We start from the raw sequence: 11,358 nt of genomic DNA on the forward strand, positions 1-11,358 counted from the left end.
ACAGACCTCACACGGAAATTAGAGCAAAACTGTTTAATAAAATATCACTTCAACAAGCATTTACATACAATATATAAAAAGACTTCAAAAGCCTAGTGTGTTTTAAACCTTCCCATACTGGTACAGACGCCAGAAGTTGTTGAAACGAGACCAAAAGGAGCAAGTGTGTTGGGGAGTGTGGGGGGGGAACACCTCATCTTGGCACCTGCAGCAATGAAAATGCATTCCCACAGAGCATCAAACCTTCCAGTGTGGGCACACAGCGTCAAACAGCGCCAGCCATGAGCCCGACACTGGCACAGCAGGATTTGCCAGATGCTGATGTCCTTGTCCACTCCCTGCCTGTGCTCACACTAAACAAAATGAATTTGTCTCAACCACTTGCTTCCTGCAGGAACTGAGACGTTTTGGCTCCCTCTCCGGGCCATTGCTCTCCATAGCAGCAAGTCGGGACCCTGTGGAGCAGAATCCAGTACACCCCTCCCAGGAAAGGGCAGAAAGCGACTTATCTGAGCTGGAAAAACAGCCCTCAGGTCTGCTCGTGATTTACTTTGAGCTTTGCCGCTGGGAAAGATTCATGATGCACCTCGGTAGAAGCGGGGTTATGCAGCACACCAGGCAGGGGGGAAGCAGGGCCGTTTCCCTACAGGAACAAGAGATACTCCACAATGCAAATGTGTTAATGCAGCCACATCCAGCTGTGCGGGGTTACTAAAAAAAGAAAACGCTTCTGTCACTCCACTCCCAGACACCGACTTATCAAGGACCTATTTGCTGCATCGCATCCCTCCTGCAGCCTCTGATGGCTTTCCTAAAAGTCATTGTTGAAAGGCTGTGAGCCCAGCTGCTCCTTTATTCTCCCTGGCCACATAGGGTAGGACAGAAGCAAAGACACCGATTCATGTTTCTTGATTACCTGCAGCCTCTCTTCATATCCAGAAGGTGAGAAACCCTCACCTAAATCAAAGCATTGCCATTCTGACACTTCAATCAGAACTGAAGCAAAAGGAACAAGAGCCTGTGCCAAGCCCAAAACCTCTGGTGGCAGAACCCCCAGTGCCAGCCCTTCCAGCAGCTCTTTGAGGAAGAATCCCCATTGTACCCACACCCAGAGCCAACAACCTATGTTCAGAAGGGCATCACACGATGTGGGAGATGGGGTGCAGCTGCCAACCTGTGTCCCGGGCACCCACGTGCATCACCGTTCTCTAGTGTGCTCCCCACGAAAGGTGGGCTGCACATCAACGTCCTGGGCAAGGACACCTGCGTGTACCTGCTGGAGGACATCACCCTACATCATGCAAGTCCCCACACTCTGGGAAGTGCTAGTGCCAACCAAGCACAGCCAATGCAGAACACCTCTAAGATTTTTTTTTTTTTAATCTTTTTTTTTTTTTTTCATTTTTCTTGTAGGTTAGAGTTCTGCTCTGCACACAACTGCACCGGGCCAGACATCACATGAACACCTGAGCTCTGCATCTGGGCTGCCTCATCACCTGCAGAAGGGCTATGGCTGTTGGAAATAAGCAAGGGGATTAAGCAAGCAGATGGTGTTTTTTTTTGTGTGTGTGTGGAAATAGTAAAGTCAAAGAAGAAACAAAACCAAGGCAAAGAGCATGGAAATGGTCTACTCCTACAAGGGCACGCCCATTTTTTCCCCACCCTTTTTGTTATGTACAGTACCCTGTTTTTGTACGCAGTGACAGGTAGGCAGGCAGGCTGAGCTGCTCCGCACAGCATCTTCATAACCACAGCCTCAGGTTAGGGAAGAAACACATGGGAGTTGTTGCCAAATGTACTCAAAGGATTCTGCGAGTCCCAGGAGCTGCTGCAGAAAGGCAGCTGGCCCCCTGCCCACGGCAGCCACCAGGGTGCAGACAGATGCTGGAAGCACTGAAGAGTCCAGGTGGAGTCTGTACCCCACAGCAGGTAGGGGACTGTGCTGAAAGTAGTTCTAACCACATTTCACCTTCTCCTTCCTCCCCAGACACACCACAATGGAGCTGGCCACGGGGATCCTGGATCAGTGTAACTTCCCTAAACACTTGCCATCTACAATCCCACCCCACGTGGTTACATCTGTAAGGGCATCACCAACCCCAGTGTGGCCAGAGAAGGCCACGGCGGGCTTACAACCACTACTCCAAGCCCCGGGGTGCTTTGCAGAGAGTGGCACAGCTGAAATGCTGCCCAGGGCAGGCAGGCTGACACGGACAGGGCGAGCACCCCGTGAGCCTGCTCAGCACAACGAGAGTGCCTCAGCACAGGGCTGACAGCCAGCAAGCGAGAAAGGAGCTCTGCTTTCAGAACACGGGATAAGGGGAGAGTCTGGAGAGCCACCCGTGGTGCTCAGTTTCCATCTGCAGTGCCAGAGCTGCACTTCCAGTAAGGGCTATAAATAACAGCAGGCAAGGAGCCAAACAGCCACCCACGTGCAGGGCAGGGGGAGGGCAGGACCCCACTGCCACACACAGCACGAACGTGCTCCTTACCCACAGCCCACGCTGCCCCTGACTTCTCTGCAGCCACCCCAGGACATGCAGGAGTGTCTGCATTTCACACCCAGCTCTGCACAGAGGGAGGCACAGGCTTTCCAGGTACCAGAGCAGAGAAAGTGCAAGCTAAATAACAGCCAACAGCTGGCAGCTGTTGTGCACATGTACTGGCAGACAAACACGCAGGTCCTGGACACCTGAAAAGAAGCACATTTAAGAGATTTCTCTGCCACTACATGGTCAGGAGGCTGCACGTCATCTGAGAACGTGGGACTGGGTGCGTGTGGAGGGGAAAGAAATCACAATGATGCATTGCAAGGCAAAAACTTTCAGGCCAATCCCAGCACCCAGACAGGTAAAAGCTGGAAGTCAGAAGCAGTGTTGGAAGAAATAAGGGCTGGAACCTGTGAGCAGGGGGCTGAGCCTGTTGGAAACATCCATGGAAACATGACTTCTATGTTAAAGGGAACGGGAAGGAGAGGAGGGCAAGGGAGGCTGGGCACGAAGAGGGAGTCAACTGTAGTTCCTAGGAGGCCATTCCGAGCAGAAATCCTCCAGCAAAGCCTCCAGTCAGGATAACGTTCTTCTTCAGAAATATGATCACCTAAGCATGGGAGAGAAGAGCCAAGAGTGTTCTCCAACAGCCGCAGCCACTCACCCCCTCCCCACAGTGAGGCCCCTCTCAGGCTGTTCTTTTAGGTGGGCAACACTGGGAGCGTGGCCACTGCTCAGCACCAGCTCCGCATCCTCCCTAACGGCCTCCCCGCCCTATCTGTGGCACCTGAACTGTGGAACAATCCCAGCACAGCCCGGATCCTGTGACAGAAGGGCTGCTGATGGCACGTGGGAGTCAGATCACACTGTGGCAGAGCCCGGAGTAACCAGGCCACTCTGCCACCAGACCTGCTCAGCTTTCCTGCTCAGCCTTCTCGAGCTCCCCACAACCCCAGCACGTTTTCTTCCAACCCCAAGGACTCTGCCACAACAAACGGTGAGTAGGTGTCGCGCCTAGAAGACGCCCTGTCTGCTTCAAATTCACGTAGGCAGCTTTGCCATCTCACTAGTTTTGCTTTTACACAAGCACTCCCTCCTGGCATTTGCATGGCGGAGGATCCACGGGAGCCCAGAATTCAATCCCGTTTCCCGCCGTACCTCCAGTAGGGCACCTGCACACCCCCTGGGAGAATTGTCTCACCTCATCCACTCTGCTTTTCACTTCTGGAGACATTTTGTTACCGCTGCTGTGAAATTTCAGCTGCTGCTTGGCTTTGTTCACATCCCGTTCTACTAGCTTCCAGTCCACTTTGATGTATCCCGTGTGGTTTGCGATCTGGAATGTTGAGGGGTGGAAAGAAAGCTCCTGGAGTGAAATCCTGGCTAAACAGAATCCCCTCCCCACTCACCCCTTCCCTGACCAACACGCCCTGGACCAGCAGGCTGAGAGAAGATGAGCACACAAGGTCAGGAACTGGACAAAGCACCATGCCTGTGGTTCCATTTGTCCTGCAACATCTGCCTCCCGCAGTAATCCTCTAACAGAAGGGCACACGCTGCAGCTTAGCCTGTGTCAGCCTCTGCAGTGTAAAGCTGCCTCCCCTTCCCCCTCACAACTGCCACATATTCACTGGGACGCTCCGCAGCTCTCCTGCTGCTGCGGGTGGACTGGACGCTGCTATTAATAGCCTGCTCCTCCCTGAGTATTTTATCTGGTCAGAATGATTCAACGGGGTGAAACTCTCCCTGCTCAGAGCGAGCCTTTGGCTTTCAGCAGAACGAGTGGAACCAGAAGAGTGAGAACGAGTCACCCGAGATGCAGCGCCTCGGGAGCAAACCAGCAAAGACTGCTGCATGAGGTCAGAGAGCTTTCTGCCTCCTGCAGGACGTACAGACCAGATTTCAGCATCTGAGAGGCTCCCCTCGGTTTCTGAATTCTTAGAAATCAGAAGAAAAGGCTGGAGGAAACGGCCTAGCTACAGCAGCCAGCTGTGACCAGCCCCTCCTGCAGCAGCAGTGCAGATCGCCATGGCCCAAGCTTGCTTCCACTTCGCTCAGGTGGCTCTGCAGCAACAGCGCCCGTGTGCCTTGGCCTGGCCTTTGTTAGCCAGCCCCAAGCAGACAGCACCTTTTGGCAATCCTGAAGCTAATGCTCCTGCTTTGCTGCTACTAAAACGGGGTGGAAATTTATTCAGGGATTTGAATTGGCCCTCTAAGACGTCAGCAGCAATCAGCCACAAAACTTTAACAAGTCTTTGCAGACCAACAGACTTGATCAGCCCTGGCTATTAAAAGCTGAGACATACCCCTGAGGTGATCTAGGGCGTTTCTACGATGTTCTAAAGTTACTCCATGAGCAGCATCTGAGCATGTCTCCAGTTCTAACATGCTTTATTTATGCTACCTGTGAAAACGGGGCATTGACCTGTGCCAGGGAACATACGCCCATGGCATCTGCAGGCACACAGAGCTGACCCCACACGTCCCAACAAGTAAGGAGCACTAAGACAACCCCTGCTCCCCACCAACAGCGTTCTCACAAAGCCTGGCTCGCTCTTCATACACACCTGAAGCAGGAAAAAGCCGCCTCCCACAGCTGTTGCTGCCAGCTTTCCAACCTTCTGGAAGATGAATCCAGTGCACCTGCAAATCAACCAGGATCCAGTGAGGAGAATGTGACACCAAACACATGCACATAACACATCCTATCCTACAGACAGGCCTGCCTTCCGTGCCGATTGCTCGAGGCCCGCAGACAGGCGGGCTGACAGCAGAAGGCCACAGGCAAGCAGAGCAAAAGGAGGAGAATTTGTGCCTGGCCAGATGTGGCACTTTGCAGCTCTTTACTTCTCACCACAGCATCTCAGGCTTTCTCAGCTTTGATTCTTATCTCTTCAACATCGTGATCTCCCAAAAGCACAGTCGGAAACACGTGGTTTAACCAAAATCAGCACGCGATTTCGGTGGGGTACCTTTAACAGGGATCACCTCCAGGAGGAGACTGGGCAGCACAAATAACCTTACTCCAGGAGGGAGCACGGGGGGCAGACCACAGGGGTAGCTCCTCTGCGGCCCAAACAAGCAGCACTTTTACCCCTTATTCCTTTTTTAAGCAGGCAGGAGCGGCCCCAGCAGGGCCGTGCGTTACGAAGGGCACCACGGCAGCCGCCAGCGCCCCGGCCCTGCTCAGCCCTGCGTGTAGGCAACCGGCCCGGGGCTGGGGCCGGCCCCGGGAGGGTCCCCCCGCCGCCTGCCGCCCCCCGGTGCCGCTCACCAGCCGGTGAGGCCGCCGATGACGAGCTGCGTGGCCACGTTGTACTTCTCGGCGCTCGACCCCGAGCTGGGCGCGAACACCCTGCGCCACCACGGCCGGCTCTTGGCGTACTCGGACAGCTCCAGCACGGTGAACGCGTCCTCCGGCCGGCCTGCGGGCACACAAAGCACCCCGGCACCGTCACGGGCCGGGCCGGGCCTAACCGGGCCGGACCAGGCCTCACCCTCGCCCCCCCGGCCCCGCCGTTGCCATGGCAACGCGCCCGCCCCGCGCCCCGCCGCCCACCTCCGCCCGCCGCCGCCATCTTCCCGCTCCGCCTGCCACTGCGCATGCGCAGCGCCCCGCCCCGCTGAGGGCCGTGAGGCGCTGGAGGGGCGGCCCCCCCCCCCCCCCTCAGTGCCCGTGTCCGTGTGCGCGTGTGGGGGCTCCCGCCCTAATAACCGTGTGGAGAAGGAATGAGCACGCTCTGAACGTTTATTTATTCTCTGCCCAGTGTGAAGTCCCCGTGTTTGCACTGCTGAGCCCCAAAGCACCGTGGCACCAGTCAGCATCCATGCCCACCCCAAGCCCCCCATCAGTCCCTGTTGTCCCGTCGCCGCTCAGAGCGGGTGCGGTGGTGTCGGCCCGTTGGTGACCCAGTAATCAGATGTAGCTGTTAGCGGGACGGTCGCACAGATCCTACACCGACTACTGGGCGGCCAACGGCACCGTGTCTCTGCTGGGTCTCGGCCTCGGCTCCGGGCAGGGCTGGTGGCGAGCAGAGCGGCTTCCCCTGGGAAAACAAGATGTGGCGGCCGGGTCCCGGCACGCCTTGTCCTTGTGTCTTTCCCCCCATGGTGCCAGCTAGTTCAGCCCCACACGCTGCCCCAGCATGGCCCCGTCCTTCCCAGCCCACGTGCAGCATCCTGCGGGCGCTCAGCTTCCTCCCGCAGCAAGGCAGGGGCTGTGCCGCTGGGGGCTGGGGGCTGCCGTGCTCCTGCTTGGTACCGGGGGTGTTACGGGGCCGGGGGGCAGCTGCAGAGCCCAGCACTGGCACCCGAGCACCCCACAGCCATCGGGGCTCCCTGCAAGTTACCAGCCTGTTTGGGTCAGGGGGTGCAAGCCCCAAAAGCCTTTCCCCGTCTCCAATGCTTCCCATCCCTCCCAGCCAGCGTGGCCGGTGACTCCCTGCTCGCCAGCCCACGTGGGCTCTGCAGCGGCCACGTGCAGCAGCACCGGGCAGTAACGCACCCAGCAAACCCATCTGCTCCCAGCAAGTCCCCCCAAAATGCCCAGACCCGCTGAGAGAGGCACTGTACCTGGCCGTCTCCACCAGCTGCCAGGGTCCCCTGTTGAAAGCACATGTCCCCAGCACACGGGGACCTGGGGGGCTCCCAGGCTGCTACCCCGGTGGCCGCCAGCCTCATGGTCCCGGTCCACATGCTCTGCCGAGGCTGTGATGGAGCCGCTGCTTTTAGTACGGCGAGAAGCAACGCCTGAATTCCCCTTCCCCTGGCTGGGACATCCGCGCTGGTGTCACGCAGACGCACAGGGACAGCCCCGGCACCGCGGCCGGCCGGGGGCACACTGAAGCTCGCGGATAGGAAATTTGCAGCTCAGCCCCGTCAAAGCAAGAGCGCGGGGATTTTCAGCGGGGTTTCTCTCTCTGCCCATGCCTCTCTCTCTCTTCTCATTTTCTGGAAATGAAACCAACCATGGGCTCCAGCTTTTCATGCCACTCGATTGCTTTGGGTGGGGGCGACAGCCCTTTTCCTTTGCTCTCCCCCGATGCTGGGGGGACTTTTCAGCTCTGCCCCAGCCTCCTTGACTTCCACACTGCAGAGGAAGGGGCTTTGTTATCCCTCCAGCCAGCAGCTGGGATCTCTGGCTGCAGATGGGAGCTGAGCAGCCTGGGCACAGCAGAGCACTGTGCTGAGCTGCAGCGAGCCCTGGCCACCCCTCAGTCCATCCCTCCTGCAGAGAAGTGCTGGTTTGGGTGCCGCCAGCCCGGTGCGCAGCAAATGGCACCAAAGTGGCTGCCTGGGCGATGCAGACATTCTCCTTCCCCCTTGCCACTGTAGTCCAGGTGACCAAGTCCTGCATCAGTTTCTCCATCTGTAGAAGGCAAATAACAATAGCTGGATGCACAACACTCTGCTCATTCGGCTCTTGCGTGTTTTCTGCCTCTTTGGCCAGCACCTTGCCCTGGTCCATCTCCCTCTTCATCTCGTGGGGCTGCTTCCCAGCCAGCAGACACCCTGCCAGCCCCAAGAGATGGGGCTGGTGCTGGGGGCACCCGTGGGTGCTGGGTGCGGTGGCATCCCCTGGCTCAGGGCAGCATCCCAGTGATGGGAGCCAGCAGGGCAGGGGGTTCAGGATCTGCTCCGTGCATCAGCTTCTTCTCTGCGAGAATCGAGAGAGGATTTTTCTGGGACAGTGCTTCCCTTACCCAGCCATCCCCATGGAGTGACGCTAAATTCCTGTTGTTAAATTTAGCCCTTTTTGTGGCTCACCAGGAGCCGTGCTGGTGTGGGGATGCCCGAGTTGAGCAACACTGAGCACTGGGGGACGGGGAGGAAGGGCAGCGCCGGGCCCTTCCCCGTGCCCTGAGCACAGCAGTCATGGGGCAGAGCCACATCCTGGGCAGAGGGGACGTGTGCCTGAATCTCAGCAGCCACAGGGGTTTGGGGCTTACTCCAGGAGCCTCCTGTTTTGGCAGCTGGGTTGTGGCAGCTGGGCTGAGCCAAGCATCAAAAACCGGACAACCCAGAGGGAACGTGACCCCTTCTCCAGGCTGACCCAGCAGCAACAAGCGGCACAGCAATTGCTCTGAGCTTAATTTAATCAGCCAAGGGTAATTAGGTGACTTACGAAGGACTTGTGTGCCTGGAGGCTGCTCTGCTTTTCCCTGGGCTGCTCTGAAATGAGGAGCTGAGCTCCTTCAGCAGCACCCCTGCGAAGACAGCGGCATCGGGAGCACCCTCCAGCCATGAGCACCCCAATGTGCAGCCCCCCGGCTCCCCCAGGTGCGGCCCCATGGGTCCCGTAGCCGGGAGCGCGGCCGTTGCGCTCCCACAGCCTGAGTCATTCAGAGACACCTCCAGCGTGAGAAACGAGAGAGAAAGGAGAAACGCTGCGCTGACCCACTTATGCGGGGAAGCGAGAGGGGAGGACAGCCGGCTGCTTTTTCGGACCTGCTCCACGGTGGCATTTCTGCTCTGGGGCCGTGCCGAGGGTGCTCAGAGCTGGATTTGCTGCCGTTTCTGCCCCCGGCACCACTCAGCTGCTGCTGCGTGGGCTCCCACAGCCACAGGTTGGGTGCTCTGGGCGCTGCACAGGGCTCTGGCCCCTCATTTGGGGGGGACCCTGCGAGCCCATGCGGCACTGACCAGCCCCGGGCACGTCCATGGAAGAGCAGGGATGCATCTCACCAGCCCTTGGGCAGGCGGGTCCTGGCAGGACGTGGGCAGCAGCAGGAGATGCTGTGTCCTGAACGCACTGATACAAGTGGCCATGCCCTGTCCTTCTGCCAGCTCGCCACCGCCGGTGGCACGGCCGTGTCCCGGTGCCCTCTGCCCATGTGAGTGCTGGGAAGGGCGCACACGGGGGCGGCCGCTGCTTCTGAGCCACGCTGTATTCCCGAGAAGCCACCGTGAGTCACTCTTGCTCTCTCTCTCGCGCACACACACATGCACATAAAAAGTCCCAGGAGAGATTAGACACTGCTCACTTTGTTCTGAGTCATTCTAACCCGCCCCAGCCCGGCGTCGAGCTGAGAAGCGCACGGTGCAGGGAAACAACCAGTGTTTTCTGCTCGCACGTGGGTCCTTGGCTCGCGCCAGGCAGGTTTCTCCAGGGTGGCAGGAGCCCGTCCCGGCTTCCCCATCCCATCTGCACCGACAGATCTGTCTGCTGGGGAGGGCTGGGGCTGGCTGGATGTGCCCAAGCTGTGCCTGGGGTGGGATGGGGATGCCGAAGCCTCCTCTGAAGGTGCAGCCGGCAGCCGCTGCCCAGCCCAGCCTCGTGCGTGGTGCTGACAGGTGGCAATGGCATTCGCGTGGCAATTCACCAGCACCTGCCCGTGTCAAAAACTTTAATTTCTGGCTGCGTCTGGGCTCTTGGCACCGCAGCCCCCAAGGGAAGCTTCGCTCTACTCCCCTCTGTGATCCCGGGATATTGCTGTCCCCAGTGCCCAGAGTGTCCCTCCCTGTGCCTGACCCCAACCCGCGCTCTGCCCTCCTCGTGGTAGCTTCGTCTGCATGGGGACATTTTCCCCGTCTGCCTGTTTCTGGAACACCTTTCCCAGCCTTTCCGGGTGCGCACGGTCCGGCGACACCGGGAGATTCCCAGGCGGGCTGACTGGAATAAAGTCACGTCCGTGCGGCGGGGGGAGCGCTGCCAGAAGCACGGCTGGATCTGCCGTCTGCCCCGGACCCGAGGGTGACCCTTTCCCCTCCAGCTCTGAACAACGCCCTCGACATGTCCCTGCACGGAGCAGTGGCAGGGCCCCCGTGCTGTTGTTGTGTCCCGTCAGCAGCCGCGGGATGGATGCGTGCAGGCGGTGGTGGCTCAGACAGATGGATGGGAAGGGTTTGTCACGGGAAGCGAGAGCGGCAGCCTCTCCCCGCTCTAAAACGCAGCCGGGGGCCAGGTGCAAAGCAGCCAGGGCATCCCCGCCTGTGACACACCGCTTGTTTTGTCCCACAGCATTGGCCGGGCTGTTGCTCATCTTCCTTGCGGAGAAAAGGAGTCCCGAGCTGGGCAAGGAGCCAGCCACTGGCTCGGGAGCTGGAGGAAGCGTGCTCCTCGCTGGCGTTTCAGCTCCCGGGGAGCTCTTCCCACCCCAGCCCCATCAGCCAGCCCCCGGTGAGCGCAGGAAGCAGCGGGCAGCCCCTCGCTGCAGGGGTTTTACAGCGGTCCCAGGGAGAGTCCCCCCCCTTTGGGTGCTCCCCACCTGCCGCTGAGGCCCCGGGGGTGGTTTTCCCCTTGGGCTGGGGCTGCTGTAGAGAATGGGTGGGAAGAAAGAGGGTGTCCCCAGCGAGGTGGCGAGGCATGGCCCCGCTCTGAGGGTGAGGACGGGGAGGTGTCCCTGCCCCCGTGGCCATGGGGTGCACTGGCACGGTGGGGCTGGGGTGCTGGAGGTCTTTCCCAGGTGATGTGTGCCAAGAATTCACACCCAGGATCCCAAAACACCCATCCAGACCCATCACACGGACACTTCTGCACGTGCCGGGGCAGCCCCCGGAGGGGTCACCGCTGCCCTTGCACTCCTGTTGCCCTCCTGCATGATTTATGGGGTGCTTCCCACCCCGCGGACGCCGGGACGGCGCAGGGCGTTCCTCCTCATCTTCCTGCCGTCGTGAGCAGAGCCGCGTGCAGGCGTGTGTGTGCATGAGCACACGTGTGTGCGTCTGGGAGGAATTTCCTGGGCTTGGAAAGAGAAAACGAAAACAAAATATGCGAGTTTAAAAACAGGGGGGACACGGCAAGAACACTGCAGTGCGTCTGCTCCGAGCTGCTGCTTCTAACCTAGGAGAAGACGAGAGGGTGAGGAGCTGCTGGGAAGGGGCATCCCAAGGAGTCTCCCCACCAGTTCCCTCCCACATGGCTCGAAGC

General features: G+C 58.9%; 1 protein-coding gene across 1 annotated transcript; it reads right to left on the reverse strand.

Annotated features, from left to right (window-relative positions):
- Window positions 1-18: 18 nt before the first annotated feature.
- FUNDC2 (FUN14 domain containing 2) lies at window positions 19-6,075 on the reverse strand. Its single transcript, XM_082770560.1, has 5 exons — window positions 6,049-6,075; window positions 5,764-5,914; window positions 5,057-5,132; window positions 3,691-3,825; window positions 19-3,099 (listed from the first exon to the last, which is right to left on the reverse strand). The coding sequence occupies exons 1-5, from the start codon at window positions 6,065-6,067 to the stop codon at window positions 3,022-3,024; spliced, it is 459 nt and encodes a 152-aa protein (XP_082626686.1). The 5' UTR covers window positions 6,068-6,075; the 3' UTR covers window positions 19-3,021.
- Between the last annotated feature and the right edge of the window lie 5,283 nt (window positions 6,076-11,358).

Source organism: Aythya marila (genome assembly GCF_965140915.1).
Source record: "Aythya marila genome assembly, chromosome: 13".
In the NCBI taxonomy this organism is placed as follows: domain Eukaryota; kingdom Metazoa; phylum Chordata; class Aves; order Anseriformes; family Anatidae; genus Aythya; species Aythya marila.